This window comes from Cervus canadensis, chromosome 5 (genome assembly GCF_019320065.1).
Source record: "Cervus canadensis isolate Bull #8, Minnesota chromosome 5, ASM1932006v1, whole genome shotgun sequence".
In the NCBI taxonomy this organism is placed as follows: domain Eukaryota; kingdom Metazoa; phylum Chordata; class Mammalia; order Artiodactyla; family Cervidae; genus Cervus; species Cervus canadensis.
This window is the reverse complement of record NC_057390.1, coordinates 94,017,374-94,038,683: the sequence shown is the minus strand read 5'-3', so window position 1 is coordinate 94,038,683 and position 21,310 is coordinate 94,017,374. Positions and strand designations below refer to the sequence as shown.

The following is a 21,310-nucleotide window of genomic DNA, read 5'->3' as shown; positions in this document are numbered from 1 at the left end:
GCCTGGCCTCGGACAGACGGGTAGGGAAGTGTCCTGGGACCCAGACTGGTCAGCACAGACAGGCCCTGCCACCCCTTCTCCAGATGGCCCAACCATATCATCCCTTCTCAGTGTCTGGATAGTCTGGGTTTCAAGTCCTGCTCTTTTTTGGGTGAAGGGCAGTTCTGAAAGCCCTGGGGTGAGGACAGGGAGGGTGGGACCAGAGAAGAGACTGCCAGCTGGGGGAACATGGGGTCCCACCAGTTTCGGTTTCTAAGGATGAAGTTCCAGGCAAGGCCAGTAAACAACTTAGTCTTTTATTTGCCCAAGGCCAGCTGTTGCAGGCACTGAGGCCCCAAGACTTCCAGAAGGGATGGGGGTGGGGGGAGTCACCCTGCCTCCCAGGTGCTGCCTGCCCCATCCTGCTTCCTGCAGGAGATGGGAGAGTAGATAAAGTGTGCCCTTGCACCATCAAGTATCTCAATTTTGTATGTGTGTCAGTCACTCAGTTGTATCCGACTCTTTCGACCCCATGGACTGTAGCCCACCAGGCTCCTCTGTCCAAGGGATTCTCTAGGCAAGAATACTGGAGAGGGCTGCCATTTCCTTCTCCAGGGGATCTTCCCAACCCAGGGATCGAACTTACATTTCCTGCATTGCAGGTGGATTCTTTACTGTCTGAGCCACCAGGGAAGTCCCCTCAGTTTTCAGATATAAAAATTCTGTTGTCGTTGGGGAGGAAACTGAGGCACATAGACCGCCCCCCACCCCAGGCCTCTATTTGCCAGTCCAAGGCCTCTCGTACACCCTCCCGCTCTCCACCCCCAGCGGAATGAGCTGCACACAGGCAGCCTTTTGCCTTGGGGGTGGGGAGGGTCTCAGGAGCCCATCTGGTGGCCTGTGTAGGGGGAGGCTGGCCAGGGTCAAGGGCTGTGGGTAGGGGAGCAGGAGGAGGGGTGTGGTTGGAGGAGCAGCTGCTGTGTGTGTGTGTTGGGGGGGGTGGTCGGTGCTGAATAGGGGACCCCAGCTGGGGTTCCATAATGATATCAATGGGGGACAGGCAGAGCCCTCTGCTGTCCAGATGGGGAAACTGAGGCGGAGGCTCCTCCCTGCTTTGAGAGGGGAGGGGCCTGCCGTCAGCTAGTGAGGTGCATTCCTCTTCCCCAGGAAGGCACCGCAGCCCAGGAGCGGCAGTGCCTCGTCAGCAGTCACTCAGGGAGACACAAGGAGGGACAGCAGCTGGTCACCTGGCCGCACAGAGTGGCACCGGCCACGCGGAGGGGCACCCTCCCCCATCTCAGCTGCTGGGAGGAGGAGTGCCCGGCTCGGGCGCCTGCCTTCCCCTGCTCACGTGCCCAAGAAAGGCTCATTTTTAGCACCTGGCCTCTTTTCCCTGCCTGGAGGGAGCTCAAGGGACAAAGTAGGGAAGAAAGCAGCCAAGGGGGACAGGAAGATCTGGAAGTAGGGCCCCAAGGGACTGTCTGATTCTTCTGCTCTCTCCACCCCAAGGGGGCCCGGCACACAGAGGGGCCCTTAGCCGCCGTGCAGCGTGGAGATGAAGAGGACGCTGTCTTGGTCCTGAAGCTGGTAGTCCAGCTCACCCTGGTCCAGGAGAGAAATAAGAAGACTGTCAAGGGCACTTTTCCAGTTTCTCCCCTGGGTGTTGAGAGGGGAAGTGGGGGGCGGGGGCTAGCTGCTTTGAGAGGGGAAGAAAGAATCTACCAGAAAGAAGTGGGTACCCTATCTGTTAACTAGCAAACCTCCAGGATGGAGGGCAGCTCACGACTTCCCCAGCGACCCACGCCTTCCTCATTCAGGGTGGGAGGCTTGAGAAGCCACCGTCTGGACGCCAGGTTTGGAAAGAGGGTGACCCCGCCACTCTGGGCCTGATGAAAGTTCCAAGGCTTTCCTACCACAGTGGTGGGTTGGGGAAGGGTTGAGGGAGGGCTGCTCCCCGAGGTACTGACCAGCAATTCCCAGTCGGCATCGTTAACCAGCACCAGAATCCCTGGCCGCCTGTGGGAAAGACGGTGGTGAGTAGCAGGGCATGGATGGCAGGAGCTGGCGAGAGCAGGGGCAGAAGCTTAGATGTTTGGGCTGCAGAGTCTAAGGGGTAGGGGGGGAGCCTTTTCTCTGGAGGGTTCCGGCAGAGAACACCCAGGGAGAGGAGGCGATAGGCAAGTCTGAGGGCCGGATAGAACACACGTGCAAATTCCATTGCCACCTCCCAGATCTGGGGCAGATTCTTTCGTTTCCCTGAGCATCAGTTTCTTCATCTGAACACAGGGTAAATCATAAGTGTCTTCCTCACAAGCTCCCTGGGAAGGATGAAGTGGGATGTCACGTGGGAGCTGCCATGGACCCACTGGCAGCAGCCTACCCTTCCAGGGGTCTAACCTCACTGTCCCAGGCCTCCCGCATGTGCATCCTGGGGAGGGGGCCATCTTGGCTGCTATGAATCAGGGAAGGCTGCCAGTGGCCCCCGAGCCCCTGACCGCCCGAGAGCTGCCCTGCCTGGAGTAAAGCAGGGTAGGCCGCTATCCGGACAGGCACCTTAACCTTGTTCCTGCCGGCAAGGACCCAAAGAGCACTGCTGTCCTTGGGGGTGACCGCCACAGCTGCTGGACCACGGCCTGGGCTCCAGGCCGGAGGGCAGCCCAAGCGCCCAGGGCCTGCTTGTGAACCTCTGCTTCCAGGCAGAGGAACAAGTCCCACAGGTGCCCTGCCCACTTCTGTGACGTATGAGGATGGCCTTGTTGTAGGGGTAAAGTGACTTCTTGGCACACAGAACCTGGATCCTTTCCCAGGAGGCTGAGCTGGGCCTGAGACAGACACAGAAGCTTTGGGCCAGGCGAGGGGTGTCCTCAAGTGAGCACAAATGTGCACGTGTGTGCGCATGCATGCAGTGACCCCCTGTAACCTGAGACCTGCATTGTACAGCTCGGTATCTGAGGCACACTTCAGTTTAATTTCCATTCAGGGAAAACTGAACACTTGGTTCCTCAGTCACACTAGCAACATTTCGAGGGTTCAGTATCCTCAATGCCTAGCAGCTACCACATTGGATAGTAGAGAGAGAACATTTCCATCACTGCGGGAAGTTCTATGGGAGGGCACTGTCTGTCCCAGGTTGTCAAAGAATGAGAGAGACTTTGGGGAGCATCTTTTCTCAGTGCTGCCTGCAGAGAGAGCTCAGTTGAGCCCAGAGAAGGGAAGTCACTTGAGCAAGGTTCTTTGGCAAGTTTGTGGCATCCAGAAGGCAGGACCTACGTTTTTGCGTTTTTTTTTGGTAAATTTACCAATTTCCTGACCCGGACTTTGGGAAAAAAAAAAAACCCCAACAGTCTGATGTAGTAACAAGAAAAGTAAAATAAACTTCAACAGAGTTGGGCAGAAGCAGTCCTTCCTTGGAGGGCTAAGAGGAGGATAAAGGGGAGAGGAGGACCTGGAGGAGGCAGAGTCTGAACCAAGGCCAGGGGTTCAAACCTCCTTCCCTCAGCCCGCCCTCCTTGGGGAAGGGAAGAAAGGGACTCACACGCTATCTCCTTGGATGAACAGCTCTGGCCGCTCTTTTAGCAAATTCTTCTTGATCCAGACAAGGAGGCTGCGGATGTCCCCTGGAGAGGAAGGCACAGAACAAAACTAATGTCAAATTCAAGTGCTTTCTGGCCCTGAGGGCCTTGCCTGGAGCAGGAGGAAGTGAACCTGGGGCTCAGAGGGCCTCTTTTAGACCTGGCTGTCAGGGCGCCTGGACCTGTCGTTTCCAAGGTGAGGAAATGGACTTGGAGAGACCAGACAGGTCTTCTCAGAGACAGTGGCACCTGGCATTGCTGAAAGCTGGAAGAAGAGGTAACGGGGACTCAAGGTGGACAGTGGGAAGAACAGTCACGTCCAAAAGGGTAGACACACTCACGAGGCATAGGAGATGGTCTGACACTGCCAGGGGCAGGCTTCTCAGAGAGCCCCTCCACCTCTATCTCCCCAGCCAGTCCCAGATGGGGAGCATTTGGCTTTGCTCTTGGAAGGTCTGCATATATTTCCCTTTGTGAGGGAAGAAAAACAATTGCTGAGCCGATAACATCAGTTAATTTCCTCTGGCAGAAGGAGAGAAGGATCCTTCACCAGCCAGAGATGCTGACAAATCACAGTCCCTCTGCTCCCCCTTTGCAGAGCCCTCCAGGTCAGGGGCAGCTACCCTGAGAAAGCGAGAGGCTGAGGGTCGACAGGGCCTCTCCTGCTCGGCTGGACACTGAGACCTGCCTCTGTGTGGTTCTGGGGCAGCCACCAAGCTCTGCACCTCATCTGGAGGCTAGAGGCCACATGTCACCAGGGCCACCTCTCCTTTTCTGGGGGCCAGGTCCCAGGCCACGCACACTATCACCCCCTCGAAGGCTATGGCTCTCAATGATCCACTCCTCAAGCAGAGCATCCCCGAGGCTGCAGGAGTTTTCTCTCCCTGAGAGGACAGCTAGTCTCTGGGAAGCCAGCAGGGGGCTGGAGGTTAGCCATGCCCCTCCTGAGTCAGTCTCAGAGGGGGCTGCTATCCTGGGCCTGTGTCAAGGCAAAGGCCAGGGGCTCAGCTGGAGAAGCGCCCACGCAGTGCCTTGGTTTCCCTGGCTGAAGGCGGACTCCCAGCACGCAGGCCAGGAAAAGGCTGCAGGTCAGGAAGGGGCCCAGCTCTCCCCAGGCTAGGCCCAGTGCGTGTTACCCACAGCACCAGCCTCGGGCAGGGTTTTAAGGCGCTCTCACGAGCCTGCCTGCCACCCCCTCAGGAGGCAGGCAGGCTACACCCTGGATGGCCTGGTTCACTCTGCTCTGTGCCAGCTCCCCTGGATCGTCTGCCAGCAGAGCACAGGGCCATGGGCAGTGGCCACGGGCTGAGACTGCGCCTTTCCATCTTAATTCCTGCTTTTAAACAAAGCCGACTGGAGTCCTCAGGGTCCCTGGAGCGGGCAGGGATGGGGCGTGCTGCCTCCAAGTAGCTGTAGTCCATTTCGACTCCTGGCTGGGTTCCTCCCTGAGGCCTGGGTTTCAGAGGTTTCCCCGTGGCCTCCATCTTGGCACTGTCTGGTGGGCCGCCAGCCCATACATCTTGTGGCCGCTCGATAGAGCTGCCGGGGTCTGACACATCCGTCAGCCAGCCCCCGCGGGCGGGGCTCTGCCTGTGTGTGCGGGGCTCGGAGGGTCTGGGCAGGGCCTGGCCTGAGGGCCACCAGCTGCACCTCCACAGCCCCCGCTGGCCTGTTCTGAACCAGGACTCCCTGGGTCACCGCCCCAGCTCCCTCTAAGCAGGGACCTGTGCTCCGCTCTCGTGGGCTGGGGGCGGCGGGGAGAACTAATGGTCATGTCGGGGTCATCCCAGTGACGGCAGCGTCATGGCGTCTCCAAGGGCTGGGCCGAGGGGCGTCTGCTGCGGGTGCTGGCTCATTTATCACGATGCTCCTCTTTGCTGAGGTCATTCCCTCCCTCCTCTGCGCCCCCCAGGCCTGCTCACATTCTTGATAGCCTGTTACCATGGTGAGGCCATCGCATCACCACCCGTATTGTTCCCCCATGCCTGGATTTGGGGGTGGGGAGAGGTGGAACTCCCGACTCCCTTCGCAGGCTGCAAGGGCCACTTGGCCTGGCCTGAAACACACCCCCAGGGACATCTTGCTAGGCTTGCTGAGGCCCAGACAATATGCAAATAGCCTCCAAGCCAGATGGTCGGCTTCCAAAGGCGCCCAGGGGAGGAGGAAGGGTTAAGCAGAGTCAGGGGCTGGTGGTGGCTTGGGGATGGCTCCGGGAACCTCACTGTCACCTTCCCTCTCTGCGTCCTCCTGCCTTCTGTGGCTTCCCATGGTGGCTGCCCTCCAGGGATCCCAGGATTGCTCGGAAGACAAATATTTACTGAGCAGCTACTATGTGCCAGGTGCTGCAGAGATGGCGGAGAACAAGATGGACACAGAGCCTGCCTGTGTGGAACCACACGCCAGCAGGGGAGGTGGACGGTACTTCATTAGTCGTGACAAATGCGTTCTCCTTTGTGTGGGAGCAGGATGAGTTTTTCTGAGGGTGTTCACATTGAAGCTGAGGCCCCAAGGATGAGTCGGGTGGGATGGGGGGAGCATGCCAGGCAGAAGGAAGAACATATGGGAAGACCTGAGGCAGGCTGGAATTGGCAGGTTCAAGGTGACAGAACTGAGAAGGCCAGAAGGTCAGCACGAGATGCGGCCAGGGAGGCAGCCTTGGCTGGACTACGCAGGGCGTGCGGGGTCCTTGAGAAGGGGCTGCTGGGGAAGAGGGCCCCCTCCTCGGGAGCCTGAGCCCTAGCACACAGCACAGAACCTCGCACACAAAACGCCCTGGACATGTTTACTGAGCACATGGGTCTGAGTTCGGCTGCATCATTTCCTAGTTAAATGACCTTGGGTAAGGAACTCTCTGTAGCTTCCTTCTTTGTAAAATGGGAATGGTAAAAATGCCTCTGAGGGGCGTTGTGAGGCTCAAATAAGATGATCCATGGAAAGCTCTTGGCACTATGCCTGGCATAGTGATGCTGTAATTCTTCCGTGAGCCAGAGGAAGAACCCTTCAGTTTCTCTTGCTGCCCCCTTTAGATGTTTAGACTCCTCAGAGGCTCCCTGGACAGCCCTGGTGGAAGGACTCACGCTGAGGGCACGCGGCACCAGGGCAGGGAGATGAGCACCCCAACCCCATGTCAGGTTTCCTGTGCAGGAAGTCTCGGGACCTGGCCTGCCCACTGTGGGAAGAGCAAGTGATGGGGCTGCTGCTCTCGTGGTGGAGTGGTTATGAGTCTGGGTTCTGGAGCTGGAAGGCCCTGGGGTGTGCACTAGATGGCCCTGGGTAGAAGTCACTTCGCCTAAGTCTCAGGGCCATCCTTGGACAAGGCGGGGATAATAACCCAGCTCTTGAAGCCAGTGGCAGGCCTAGCACGGTGTCAGACAAGACAAATGTTCCTGTTCCTGTGGTGATTCAGGATTCCTTATCCCGGGGGCTGCCAGAACCTTCCCCTAAAGGCCGCTGGGAAGGGGCACCATGCGTACCCCTCTTAGACCTACAAAGGCTCCCACCAGAATCCCATGTCCCAGTGGATCTGTCCTTGTCTGGGGACGACGACCACCCACTGTGGCGCCTCCCAGTGGTGTCAACTGAACTTCCAGTCTCATCCGATCTCGCACAGCCGACCCTCATCCAACCTCTTCTTGCAAGGCTTACAGGGAGAGCTTTTCTCCCAGTCTGAAATCTGGCTTCCGGTCCCTCCCACCCACAGAGCCTAGCTGGGCCTGGGGACCACCAAGCCAACGATGCAGACTCGGGAGAGCCAGTCCCCTACGGCTTCTCTCCCCCAGGTTAAGCGGCTCTGCTCCCCACTGAGTCCACCAGGCTCCAGGATAGGATCCTCTGGGAGTCCACCCCAGGCCTCAGCTGAAAGGGGAGAAGAAAGAGCTGGGATGGGGGGAGAAGAGAAGAGCGGGTAGAGGGAACATCAGAGGGTCCATTTACAAGTGAATGGGGGTAAGAATGGAGCAGTTTGTGGGCTAAACTGGCCTCAGAAGGAGGTTTACAGATGTGCGAGGGGACGCTCCTCATTGTTTAATTAAGCAGAAAGTGGATCTTTTCAAAAGCAATTTTGCACAGGGACTGGGAGGGGTGAGGGGGAGAGGAGGGTGGTGGGGAGGGGATCAGCAAACAGGCCCCAGAGCGGAGAAAGGAACAGCTGGCCCCAGAGAGGCTGTGAAATGCATGTTAAGCAGTTTAAAGTGCCTGGGAGCTCCCTAGCTGCCCCTGCCTCCCGCGCCAGCCTCCCTTCAATACAAAGGCAGAGCTGAGGAGCAGGGGAAGGTGAGGCACAGTCTCTTCCTGGGACGGGGCAGGTAAGGCCCACGCCAGGACCATCGAGGTTTGGGATTTGCTCCAGGCCCCTGACCAACCCTGGTCTGCGAGCCTTGAGTTGAAAGGATCCTTGATGCATTAAAAACCAGCTCTTAGTGGCCAGGGCCCAAAGCCGGCGGGTGCCTCCCAAACTCGGCCACTCAAAGCCTGTTGCGTGGAGGTGGCTGTTAAGAATCCCCACCTCCCTGCACAGGCAGCCGCTCACTGGATCAATGCACCCTGCCTCCCAGAACCATGCGCTTAGATCTGGAAGCAACTTTTCCAAACTGCAGGTGTCAAACTGATAACCAACTCATGCGTGCCCGTACTTGGTCGTGTCCGATTCTTTGTGACCCCATGGACAGCAGCCCGCCAGGCTCCTCTGTCCATGGGACTTCCCCAGTAAGAATACTGGAGTGGGGTGCTATTTCCTTCTCAAGGGGATATTCCCGAGCCAGGGACTGAACCCACATCTCCTGCACTGGCGGGTAGATTTTTTATCAATGAGCCACCTGGGAAGCCCAATAATCAGCTCAAGACAGACTAAATCAAGTCCAACCTCCCGCGTTACAGGTGGGATAAGATGCCTGCAGAAATAACTTATTTGCCAGCACATGCTGCCAGGGTGCCTCTCTTGCCATCTCACCCTCTCTGGCTTTTCCCAGCCTCTCATTCCAAGTTGGCCGGGTTGGAAGCTCTCTGCTGGCCCAGGACCCAGGGCCCTGGAGTCCCCTTGTTTGCGAGACTTGTCACAATCCATAATCTTACGGCCGCTGTTTTCTCTGCTGGAGTCTCCAAGACCTGCTTGGCCAAGTGGCAGCCCCTGGGCTGGGAAGGCTGCCAGACGGCAGATCTGGGCATGGGCTTGAGGAGCAGTGAGGCTCTCCCCGTGGCACCAGGCCCTTGCCCTCCTGTTGGGTTCCGTGTGCCAGGGTGAGACCTGGTGGCTGCCAACCAGCTCTGCCGCTGTGATGTGACCCACGCCTCTGGGCACAGCAGGGCACAAGTGGGAGCCAGAGGTAAAGACCCACAGCCAAGGGCCCAGAACTAAGCACATGGGCCACTTCCGCTAGCCTCCCCTCCTTCCTTCTATTTCATCCCAGAGAGGGGAGGACAGCCCCCTACCTGCCCCCGAGGCAGTAGATGAGGGATCCAAAACCTGGGTGTTAGGGACTTCCCTGGTGGTCCACTGGTTTAAGACTCCACGTTTCCAATGGAGGGGGCTTGGGTTTGATCCTTGGTTGAAGAACTAGGATTCCACATGCCATGTAGTATGGCCAAAAGATAAAAATAAAAACAAAACAAACCTAGGTCTTAGCCAGCTTCCCTACTTGAGTAACTCTGAACAGGTCACTCTCTCTCTCTCTGTGAGGTTTGGTTTCCTTGTCGATAGACAGTATATACTGCGGTCATCATGAAAACTGAGATCAGTAACTGCTGGAGCCATGAAGTGTGAAAACTGGAGAATATCCTGCAGGTCTGAGACGTGATGTGGTTTCGGGAAGTTCTTGGGATAAATGGTAATGGGATAGTGGTACCCTGCAGGATGGGGCGACCCTGACATCAGTTTCTGAACCCCAACTCTGCCATGGCATAAGCGCATGGTCGGGGGTAAGACCTTGGACATCTCTGGGTTTGGGTTTCCACTGTTTTTTTGGGGGGCGGTTCCACTTTTTAAAGTGGAAGTAATGACAGTTACCACCTAGGAATCTGTGACAATTACTTGTACCACCCTCTCGGTTCTGCCTACCCTGCCAAACTCAGCCTGTGCCCGAGGACACTGGCCTTCCCTCGGGTCCTTGACCACAAGGCCTTCTGCCTGGGGGCTTCACAAGTGCCGTCCTCTCTACTTGGAATGGGCCCCACGCACCTCTGCTCTCCCTCCACTTTGTTAGGCTGGCTTCCTTCCATTCCTCAGGGCTTTAGCCTCAAAGTCTCCTCTCTCTTTTTCTGTGCTGTGCAGCAGGCAGGACCTCAGTTCCTGGACCGAGGACTGAACCTGGGCCATGGCACTGAGTGTTCGGATCCTAACCACTAGGGCACCGGGGAATTCCCTCAAAGACACTTCTCTAAAGAGGCCTTCCCTTACCACCCTGTTGTCTCATTCAAAGCACCCTTTTGTTCTGATGCCAGTGATGACCACCTGTGCTGGTGCACATCTGTGTGTTTACTTCTTCACTGCCTGTCTCCACTTCCATTACTCTGTTAGCTCCATTAGGGCAAGAACCATATCAGTTTTGCTTAAGATCAAACTGGCACAAAGGAAAACACGTGTGTGTGTGTGTGTGTGTGTGTGTGTGTGCGCGCGCGCTCAGTAGTGTCCAACTCTTTGCAAACCCCTGGGCTGTCCAGGCTCCTCTGTCTACGGAATTTTCCAGGCAAGAATACTGGAGTGGGTTGTCATTTCCTACTCCAAGGGTACCCCCGACCCAGGGATCGAACCCATATATCTTGCATCTCCTGCACTGACAGGCAGATTCTTTACCCCTGCACCACCTGGGAAGCCTGGCATAAAGGAAAACACGTGTGCATATTCAAAAACATGTGTGCCAACCGCAGGAAAGAATAAAGTACTTTCTTCTACGACTGGTACTTGGTGAGCATTCAGTCAATGAATGAATGAAAAGGACTGGAATTATTAAACTTGGGCACTTTCATGTGGAGCAAAAGCAGGGGGAAACAAACCCTAACTTGTGATGTTTTAAAAACGTCCTGGATAAGTCTTTAAGGCTGCATCTTTGAGAGGCTTCTGACAGCCCCCTGTTTCCTCCCAAGGCTGCAGAGCCATCTGTCAGACTAAGAAACCATCACCTATATCATCTTGGACCTTCTCCCACCAGGGACACAATCCCACAGTCCTGACGTTTAACCTCAGCCTCATGCCCACACCCAGCTCCAGGGAGCAGTGCCCCGTACCCTGGCCTCTGAATGTGGCACAGAGACCCGCCCTATGCCACTGCCCTCCAACCCCAAGGGAGGGTCACAGACAGCCTTGGTAGGGGTGAATCTGGGCAATAACTGACACCTGGCAGGTGCACATCCAGTCCCAGAAGAATTCTGTCAAACCTCACTTGACTTTCTCTACTGCCCACCTCCAGGAACCTCATTCCCCTGGCTCCTCGTACAACTGACTTCCTCTTCTTCCCAGAAGTATCTCAGCCCAAGGTGAGATGGGCTCCCATTCCTGAATATTCTGCTCTTGCAAAGATCCACTGCTAGGGCTGCAAAGCCCCTCCACAGTGGCAGTGTCCAGCCCCTGCCTCTAGGCTACGCTGCTATTTACCCAGCTGGACCTCTGGAAATCCTCCTCCCCGCTTCCCCCAATCTGAAGGCAGGGTCTGTCTCCCAGTGCCTGGTACGTGGTCTGTGGCATGGGAGGTGCTCAGGGTGTGTTTGCTAAAGAAAAGATGAACAAGTATTTGAATGAACAAATGGAAAAAACCCTCTGTCTCCCTTAGCTAACCTCCCCCCTCCAACCTCCTTGACTGGACACTTTTCTTCTCATTGAAATTCATTTAAGTCCATCTGCATTGTTCCATTCTTGACAAAGGTTATCTCCTTTGTGAGGACATCCCTCTGCAGCCATCCAGTGATGGCAGAGATGCCTGGTACAGCTGGCTGACACCTTTTAGCAACCCTGAGAGATATGGATTACCATCTCCACCTTTCACAGATAAGAACACAGAAGCTCAGAAAGGTGAGGTGACCGGCCTAAGGTGCTAAGGGGATTCAAACTCAAGTCTGAATACTGAACCTACACTTGGAAGGATGCAGCGATGACATCTCCTCCCTACAAAGCTGGTTGACTCTGGAGAGGATGGAGGAGACAGCCTGGTGATCTCTCTCCCTTCCTCCCCACAGGCCGGGAAATCCTACCCACTCTCACTTGACTGGGGCTGAGTGACCCTGTGGAGCAGCTCCTTCTCAATGGTGCTCAAAGAGCCCGTACTCACAGGGTTCCTCCTGTCCAGGCAAGGTGACCTGATGCTTCTTCACACCGTCAAACAGGAGCTCCGCACCGCCTCTGCAAAGGAGGGCCAGAGAAAGAGCCTCAGAGACTGAAAACTGAGGACACTGGCACCAGATGCCCAAGAGATTCAGAGACCAAGGTTCAGGAACACCTTGGGTTCCAGCCATCAATTCTCCAATGTGGCTTCTTGATGTGGTAAAGCAGGACAGAAATAATGTTTATTAACATTTAAGTACCCAAATTTTCAGACTCTGGTTTTGACTCCTCTGCTTCCTCAAGAGGTAGCTTAGCACACAAGGGCAGAGCACAGGCCCTGAGGTGGAGACCAGGCCCCACCCAGGCCTGACTGGCGAGACCCTAGGCACGGGACGGCATCTTCTCAAGCCTCAATCTTTCCATCTGCAGAAATGTTGAGGAGCTACCTCATGGCACACTGGAGCCCCTAGGTACAAGGTCTCCCAGGGCCAGGTGACACTCTGAAATCCCCCCGCCTGTGCCCTGTCCCCACCCCTGCTGCTGGCCTGGTGGGCAAGCCAAAGTGCTAGAGAGCGAGAGAACCCCCCTGGGCTTAGCAGTAAGCTTGCCCTTTACAAGGACATTCGTCGTCTCATTTCACCTTCATGGGATCCCGGGGAAGGAAGGAGGCAGATATTATTAACGCTGACCAACAGAGAAGCAAGTTGGGGCCAGGAGAAGTTAAGTGACTTGTCCAAGGCCAGATAGGCAGTGGCTGAACTAGGATTTGAACCCTAACTGGTTTCTGGCAGAAACAACTAAGACTCCCCAGAAGGTCAGGAAGCCCCTTGAGGGCAGAATCTGGCTCACTTCTGGGTGCCAACACCTGGCTAAGGGAAGCCTGGGCCAGCAGAGAGGCTCCAGGCCAAGTGCAGATGCCAGAACTCATGGTGCGGACACTCAGGCTCTTTCAGCGCTCCACGCTGCTCCTCCCCCGGAGTCTCGTCTCAGACTTCACGTGGATCTTAACTGAGAAGGCCTTAACAGACTTGGGACGGGTGTGATGACTCCCACCCCACCACCCTTCCCCAATGCCGGAGAACAGAGGTGTCCTGAGACGGTCCACTGGGAGGCAAAGGCAAGGCACGCATTGTCATGAGGGAAACATGGGGCGACTGTCATCCAAACAAGGTCACGCTTTGTTGATGCAGAAATGTGGAGGGGGAGAGGAGGCCCATCTGTGGCCGCGCGCAGGGCCATTTCAGCTGCAAGCCCATACAGAGCCTCCATTTATCCCCTTCCAAGAGCCCCGCTCTCTCTTGGGTGGGGGCTGGCACATGCAGCAGCTGGGGTGGGGGAGGGCGACAAGCAAGGGGTGACAGGAGTTGGGGGGTCAGAGGAGTGGGAACTGGAAGCGCTGGCACCCAAGCAAACAACCCAGATTGGCCAAACCTGGTGGTGCCAGGCGCAGAGGCCAGCGCCGTTTTCCCTTCACAAGCAGATAAAGAACCAGTCTGGCTCAGCGATTGACCTGTCACTGCTGGCTTTGCCAGTGCCTGAGGGAGGGGTTGGCATTTCTGTGGTCAGAACATCTGGAGGGTAGGAAGGTGCATGCCCAGCCTCTGAAGTGATTCAGGGAGGCAAGAGCGGGCCCAATTTGGTCCCAGAAGAAAACCAAAGTCAAACTCTCGTAGTTCCTACAGGATTTGCGACTCAAATGCAATCAAGGCATCACAACCCAAGACACCTCGTCTTTCTTCCACTTCCTAGTTCTTGGTGGGAGGTGTCTGTTGGTACCAATGACTGGTACAGACACTCTTCAAATAGTCTTCACTTTTTCGAGTTTACCTTCATCTTTTTATCTGAAATATTTTACTTTTGTTCATTTCTCCTCTACCTGCGGGGATGCAAGTTCTGCCTAAAACAGGGCCTGGTACACAGCAGGCATTCAAGAAATATTTGCTGAAATGAGTGAAAATGCCCATTTCCCCACTTCTTCTCTGACCCTAATGGCATTTCCTTCCTTTGCCAATACCTCCTGGACTCAAGGAGGAGGAAAAGGAAGTGGGACTCTCACATCTGGGCTGCAGTGACACTACACACATCTGTATTACCTACACTGCATCCTCTGTGACTTGAGAAATTGCTCTGGCAGGACGAGGATGGCAGACCTGGTCAGTGATAGGTGGGAGAAAGGAAAGAGCAGCCTTCCGGAGCATCTACGAGAACTGGTAGGGCTGCGGGGACACAGCTGCTCATGGGAAAGAGGCAAAGTCCCAACCCTTTGCAATCTTCAAGGATCAAGGTGGCACTCAGGGACAAAAGGGATAGACTGATGGGCAAACCAGTTTCTCTGTAAATCTACTTAAGTTCAGAGTAAAGGGTGAAGGAAGTGGGCTGAGACACAGAAAATTAAAGAAAGGCCAAGGGGAGAAACAGGCACTGACAGAGACAAACAGAGAAGGTCTCTGGGTTTAGCCTACATATTGGGCATTCCTGCTTCCCAAGAAGCTGCCGTTCTCATGGGACCCTGTGGCGGTGGGTGGTGGGAACACTGTCTTGCCTTGCTGGTGTTCACTAGTGCTCCTGGGGTAAGGGAGACCGAGATGGTGGTGCCAGAAAACAGGAACTCCAGAAAGTCTGTAAGCCCTGGAGGGCAAGGACCACGTTTTCCTCATATGACTTCCCCACTGCTGCCAGCACAGGACCTGGCAGACAGAAGACATTTCTGAAGACAAATGCCACGTCTGACTCAGTGAACATGAAAGGTAAATTGGCTGTGGCCGTGGTGGTGGTGGTTTAGTCGCTAAGTTGTGTCCGACACTTTCCGACCCTATAGACTGTGGCCCGCCCGGCTCCTCTGTCCATGGGATTTCCCAGGCAAGAAATACTGGAGTGGGTTGCCATTTCCTTCTCCAAGGGATCTTCCTGACCCAGGGATCAAAATTTCGCAGGTGGATTCTTTACCACTGAGCCACCTGGGAAGACCAAGCCAAGCCGACTGTAGATAAGCCTCAACACTGGTAATCTGTAGCTTGTCTGTCTTCAGCTCTGCTGAGGCCTGTCAAAACAGCAGGGACCTCCCGGAACCTGCAGGCCATGGGGGACATAGCTGGGCAAAGGGTCAATAAAGCAAAATAGTCAGGTGGCCAGACTAACACAGTTCTAATTGGATCCATGGGGCCAGACAATATCATCAATTAAAATGCAGTTAACATTCATGAGACTACCCCCTCATAAGGGACAGCAACGCTGAACACTGGAGGGCATGGACAAAGTTCTATTTATCTTTGTATCCTCTGTGCCTGGCTTGCTGCCTGGCACATGGTAAGCACTCAATAAATGACTGGTGAATGGACTATGCAATGAAGGGAATCCATGAAAGAAACTGGAGGCATCCAATAGAAGGAAAGGCATTTATAGGCAGAAGTTTCCGATTCCCATCCTAGACTTTCCCTTTCACAAGCCTTGGCTTGTTTATCTTCACACACAGAGACAAATCTAGTCCCAGCTTTTCCACATGACTCTGGAAATTATACCGTCCATCTCTGAACATCTCAGTGTCTCTGCCTTTTCCCTAAGCTTTGCACTTTTTTTTCCCAGCTCTGAAATCACATTAAAAACCTTCTGTCTGTAAGAGGTAGAAGAGAATGCCTGGAGGAGACTTCCTCTTTGGTCTGTGTTTCTTTGGTTATTAGCGTGTATGCCCCCATCCTACACTTTTTATCTTGAGCACACTATAGTGGCACAGAGGTAAAGAATCTACCTGCCAATGCAGGAGACCCAAGAGTCAGGTTCGATCTGTGGGTCGGGAAGATCGCCTGGAGAAGGACATGGCAACCCAGTCCAGTATTCTTACCTGGAAAATCCCTGGACAGAGGTGTCTGGTGGGGTGCAGTGTATGTGGTCGCAAAGGGTCGGACACGATTGAGTGACTAAGTACACACACATGTACACGCACTAACCCTGTACTGTCAGGGTTAGACTCTACTACTGTGCTACCTAGCCCCATATCCCCACCTGACTTAAGACCTGCAGAAGGCACTCAGCAAGTTTACTAAATGTACCGGAAAGGGTTCAGGTTTGTTTAACACCCTCAAATCTTCGGAAAGGTTGGTCCTTCTCGTTCCTGGAAGCTCAGATGCCAGACACACGGGCCTGCTCCAAAATGGAGCTGGCAAACAGGGCCGGGAGGCCTGCTAACCGTCACGCCTTTTGAGTCCCGTAGGGCGCAGGGCATGGAGGAGTGCCAAGAGCATACCTCCAATTCCTGGGTGTGCGCATCTATTCCCGGACATACGGCCTCGTCGCCCAGGGAGACCAAACCTCTCAAACTCTCCCAGGCGGGTGGCGCAGCTCAGGGAAGTTGCCGGGGGCCTCGGCGATTCGGTGGTGACAGGCCCCAAGGCAGAGGGAGGGGAGTTACGGGCCCGACGACTTCAATCCATCCCCACGGCGCCCCAGCTCTGTGACTCACCCGAACTCCACCTCCACTGACAAGGGCGCTGCCATGTTGAGGAAGCCGAGCGCACAGGAAACTCCCCTCAACTTCCGGCTCTACTGGCCCCCGTTTCCGGTTGCCGCGGACGGAAGAGGCGGGGCCGGGGAAACTCTCCTCTTCAGCTATTGGAGGAAGGTTTGGAGCAGGAAGCTGAGGCCGGAGGACTGTGGTCCTTGTTAAGGGGCGTTTTGGTTGGTCGTCCTGTTTCTTTTCGGGACGGCGCTCAGCCAGCCAGGGCGGGAAGCGACTGATATCAGCCACAACTCGGCGGAGGAGAGACCTGGCATCTTTGCGTTGTGACCGTGAGCCACGTTACTGTTTATCTTGCATTAGTTACCAAATTGCCTTCTGTCAGCACACCGCTTGGACGAACCCGTTCACTTGTCTTGAATTATCAGTGGCATCCAAATATTTACTTCCAGCCCAGAAATCTCTCTCTCGAGCCATCGACTCGCAGTCCAACCTCCCTTTCGCCATCGACTTGGATTTCATTCATTCAGCAGATATTTATTGCACGTCCTCCGTGTACCTGGCATTTTGGTCGGTGCTAAAAGATGCCGGTGGTGAATCGGATAGGCAAGGTTCCTGTCTTTAGGGCACTCACAGTCTCGTGGGGGAAACGAATCAAATAAACATACGAGTCATGCTAATAAGTGTAAAATCTCAAACTGAAAAATGATCTGGCATCATAAGGACTTCAGAAAGAAAATGGGCTGCACTGGACTTGGGCTGAGCTCTAAAGCCTGAGTCGAGCTAAGTAGGTGGATATGAGGAGAGAAAAGCCGCTGGGAGCATTCCAGCGAGAACGGAAAGTGCAAAGACTCTGGGTAGGAGGACATGCTGGAGCACCAAGGGAAGGTAGAATTTGGGGAGCAGGGGGCCTGATAAGACACGAAGCTAGACCTGTAGGCAGGGGCCAAATCGTGACTTGTGAGCCAGGTAAAAATTTCAGTCTCTTATCCTAAGAGCAGTGGTAGGTAGGCCTTGGAAGGGTTTTGGGGTGTGTGTGTGCTTGTGACATTATTAGAACTGTGTTTTAAAATATCCTTCCTGGGACTTCCCTGGCGGTCCAGTGGTTAAGATTCTGTGCTACCACTGCAGGGGGTGCAAGTTGCATCCTTGTTCAGAGAACAAAGATCCCCCATACTACGTGGGGCAGCCTAAATAAATAAATAAATAAATAGGTAAAACATTCTTCCTGGCTGCAGTGAGAACTGGAAGGAATAGGGAAGGAGATAGGGAGACTACTGGAACCTGTTACAAAAACGCTAAACCACACTTCCAAAATTGAACTCATCGTTGGTAGCTTAAGGTAGTGTACCCTGGTGGCTAAGAGCGGATGTAAGGATGTGGTCACTGCTAAGGGCTCAGAGTTCAACTGCCAGCTTTACATCCATGTCCCACCATTTCTCATCTGTGTCTTTGGTTAAGTCCTTTAACATCTGTGCCTCAGTTTCCTCGTCTGTGCAAATGAAGATAATAGCAGCCCGCATAGGGTTGTCATCAGAACTAAATGAGTTCTTGGCACAGTGCCTCATTTCCTAAAACAGGCTCCCCTGTGTTCCCCATCTCAAGGATACCACTGCCATTCACGGAAACACCTAAGCAAGAAACCTTGGACAAGAGCAAGAAACCTCTCCCATATCCAGACAGTCACCACGTTTGGGTTTGTCTCCATGCTAAGCTGATTTTGCAGCCACATGTTCTTCTACCACCAGCACCTCTCACCTGCACCTGCTTCTCTGGCCTGCCTGCCTCCCACCTCCCTGCCTCTGACCTGACTTTCTTATACAGTTCAACTCCACAGACAGCTGTGAGTGCCTTCAGTATATCGGGCAGTGTTCCAAAGCGCTGGCAAAATGAGGAAAGCATCAAAAAAAGAAAACCCTGTGGCTAGTGGAAAGAACCCACCTTCACTGTGCTGTGTGAAACTCAAGTTTTCTCAGTCTGTAAAGAAGGCTTTGGGACCAAATGATCTCTTAAAGGTCCTTTCAGTAAAAATGTTATAGGGAATTCACTGATGGTGCAGTGGTTAGGACTCAGTACTTTTGCTGTCAAGGGCCTGGGGTTCAGTTCCTGGTTGGGGAACTAAGGTTGTACAAGTATATGTGTAGAGTAAGTGTTAGTAGCTCAGTTGTGTCTCAGTTGCGATCCCATGGAATGTAGCCCACCAGGCTCCTCTATCCATGGAATTCTCCAGGCAAGAATACTGGAGTGGGTTGCCATTCCCTTCTCCAGGGGATCTTCCCTACCCAGGGACTGAACCCTGGTCTCCTGCATTGCAGGCAGATTCTTTACCACTGAGTCACCTCACACACACACACACACATATAGTCTAAGATATTTCCACTGGCTCCTCCAAGGGCTGATGTCTAGAAAGCTTGCCTGATTCATCTTAGAGCCTTAGCTCATAGTAAGGAGATTTATACATTGTAGGGGTTTGGTAAGTGCTTGCCCAATGAATGAATGAATGAATGAATGAATGAATAAGCAAACACATATCAATTCCCTTCTCAGTCATTCACTGGCTTCTCTTTCCCAACAAGGAAAAGGCCTCTGATTTGAAGCCACCTTTAGTTAGGCCACGTAGAGTTGAATATTCTCTAACTGCAGACTGCTGCCTGCTGAGCTGGAATGGGAGAGCTAAGTAGCTTTTGAAAAACTTCATCCATTTGACAAACATTCATTGAGCACCTATTAAGTGCCAGGCCCAGGGCTGGTGCTGGGAACACAAGGGTGGACTTTTAAAAAAAACCAAGGGGTCCCTGCCTTCCTGGGGCTGATATTTTGGAAAAGACACAGATGTGAAAATAGACCGCACAGTGCAATCAGTTGTTATGAAGGGGGAACGTGGGGACCTGTGGGAGATGAAAGAAGATCCAGTCCAGCCCCGGGATCAGGCAAGGCTTCCCAAAGGAAGTCACATCTAAGCCCGAGTCCCAGGAAATTGTGGGAGGTGGAGGTGGCAGGAGAGGACAGGTAGGGAGGCCAGAAGTATTCCTTCCTTCCCAGAGAAGTGGGAGCCCTTCCCACATCGCTTCTGGGTAAGTCAGCCCACTCTGAATGCCTGGCTCTCACACTTAGAAAGTGCTTCCTCCTACTCCAGCCTACCTAACTCAACCTGCTGTTGAGTGCGCTCTTTGCGACGCCATAGACCCCTGCCAGGCTCCTCTGTCCATGGGATTTCCGAGGCAAGAATACTGGAGTGGTTTGCCATTTCCTCCTCCATGGGATCTTCCCAACCCAAAGATTGAACCACCCATCTCTTGGGTCTCCTAAATTGGCAGGAGGATTCTTTACCACCTGGGAGGTAAGTTCTTTACCACCTGGGAGGATTCTTGTGCCCCCTGGGCCTGTGCTGTCACTTCAGTCACGTCCTACGCTTTCTGACCCCGTGGACTGTAACCTGCCAGGCTCCTGTGTCCATGGGATTTTACTGGAGTGGGGTGCCATTTCCTCCTCCAGGGGATCTTCCCAACCCAGGGATCGAACCTGCATCTCCTGCATTGCAGGAGGATTCTTTACCACTGAGCTACTGGGGAAGCCTCAATCTCCTGAAGAGAAGTGAAGTGAAAGTTGCTCAGTTGTGTCTATGCAACCCCATAGATTGTAGCCCACCAGGCTCCTCCTCTGTCCAAGGGGATTCTCCAGGTTAAAATACTGGAGAATTCTTCTGCAGGGGGTCTTCCCGACCCAGGAATCGAACCGGGGTCTCCTGCACTGCAGGCGGATTCTTCACCAGCTGAGTTACCAGGGAAGCCCTTCTCAGCCTCCTAATCAATAGCAACAAAGTATTCATTCAGCGAGTAATGACCCCCTACTCTGCACCTGCCAGGTGCTTCACATGCATGACCTGCTTGATTCCTGGCGCAGGGGCTATTAGCCTCTGTTTTCAAATGTAAAAACTGAGGCTCAGAACCTGTGACTTGTTCACGGACCCCCACTTGTCAGGCCTTAACCCCAGGCTGTCGTGCCTTCAGGACCCCTGACCCTCACCGCATTCTGTTGGGCTCAGCTCACTCAAATGCCTTCCCCTGGGACCCACGCAGAAGCGGGGCGTGGACCCCAACTCCTGTCCCTCCAGTAGGCCGGCCAGCCGGGCATTGGGCGCTACCCCTTCCGAAGCTCCGAAGGGAGACAAAGGCGGGGTCTGCGGGGGAGATGAGGGCGCGGGTGCCCCCCTGCCCGCTGCCCTTTGTCTCCCCGCCTGCTCCCCTCGTGCGCCCCGGAGGCTGGGAGGCGCCTCTCGCAGGCTTCCTCCTCCCATTCTTGTGCTAATTGGGTGTCAAGCTGAGATCAGTGAGAAAGGAATCTGCCCTGGCTCGGGTTAAACTGCCGCCAAAGACGAGGGCTGAGCCCAGAATATCATTAGGCTGGGAGGAAGCGGGGCCCCCTCCTCCAGCAGAGGGGCTGGCCACGCATTCAGGCTCCTTTGAAAGTCGCTTGGTCGCCCCTTCCCTTACCGCCAGCGCCTCAATAGGCCCCTCGGCGGTATTTAACCTTCTTCCCAGGAATTGAAAGTGATACGCCAAGCACTGGCCTAGGCAGCCACTTGCCTGTCCAAGGGCGGTAGGACCTCCGGGGATGCTCAAGGCAGGCCTCTGGCAGCCTCCCTGGGCTCAGATTGAAGATTGGAATACTGAGACTGGGCAGGGCGGTGCCTCCCAGCGCTGTTATTCACAGGCCCTGTGGTCTGGAGACACAAGCCTCTCTGAGCCTCTGATTCCTCGTCTGTGGAATGGGGATAAAATAGTAGCTGCTTTGTGTTACGGATTTAATGATGATGATCAAGTGCCTGGCATTGCATCCAGCACATAGGAAGCGCTCCACTCCTGGTGGCTGTTAGCAGGTCAAAGGAGTGTGGGCTTATTGAAGGATTTCCTAGCAGAGCTCCCAGTCCTCCAGGTGTGCAAGGAGTGCCCGCAACGGATTCACTTTGCATACCCTGCCTGGACTCTTCCCCAGCCCCACCCCTGCAGCCCTACAGGCCCTTCTTTCACCTGCCCTGCTTGACCTGACCTTTCACTGCCC

At 54.5% G+C, this 21,310-nt stretch overlaps 1 protein-coding gene across 4 annotated transcripts; it reads right to left on the bottom strand.

Annotated features, from left to right (window-relative positions):
• Positions 1 to 275: 275 nt before the first annotated feature.
• Positions 276 to 16,386, bottom strand: URM1 (ubiquitin related modifier 1). 4 transcript variants are annotated; one of them, XM_043469717.1, is made up of 5 exons: positions 16,256 to 16,386; positions 11,807 to 11,877; positions 3,515 to 3,596; positions 1,947 to 2,040; positions 276 to 1,581 (listed from the first exon to the last, which is right to left on the bottom strand). In XM_043469717.1, exons 1-5 carry the CDS (start codon positions 16,288 to 16,290, stop codon positions 1,513 to 1,515), a joined length of 351 nt encoding a protein of 116 aa, XP_043325652.1. In that variant the 5' UTR covers positions 16,291 to 16,386; the 3' UTR covers positions 276 to 1,512. The 4 variants fall into 4 exon arrangements, with proteins under 4 accessions (XP_043325652.1, XP_043325654.1, XP_043325653.1 ...); XM_043469719.1 differs by having other exon boundaries at positions 1,947 to 1,995; positions 16,256 to 16,318; XM_043469718.1 differs by lacking the exon at positions 16,256 to 16,386 and adding an exon at positions 16,040 to 16,249.
• Between the last annotated feature and the right edge of the window lie 4,924 nt (positions 16,387 to 21,310).

Coding starts and splice junctions, on each gene's coding strand:
- URM1 (XM_043469717.1), bottom strand. CDS start 16,290: ATGGCAGCGCCCTTGTCAGTGGAGGTGGAGTTCGG. Junction 3,597..11,806: donor GCCTGGACAGGAGGAACCCT/GTGAGTACGGGC, acceptor CTTCCTCTCCAG/GGGACATCCGCAGCCTCCTT. Junction 2,041..3,514: donor TTCATCCAAGGAGATAGCGT/GTGAGTCCCTTT, acceptor TGCTCTCGCCAG/CTCCTGCCATCCATGCCCTG.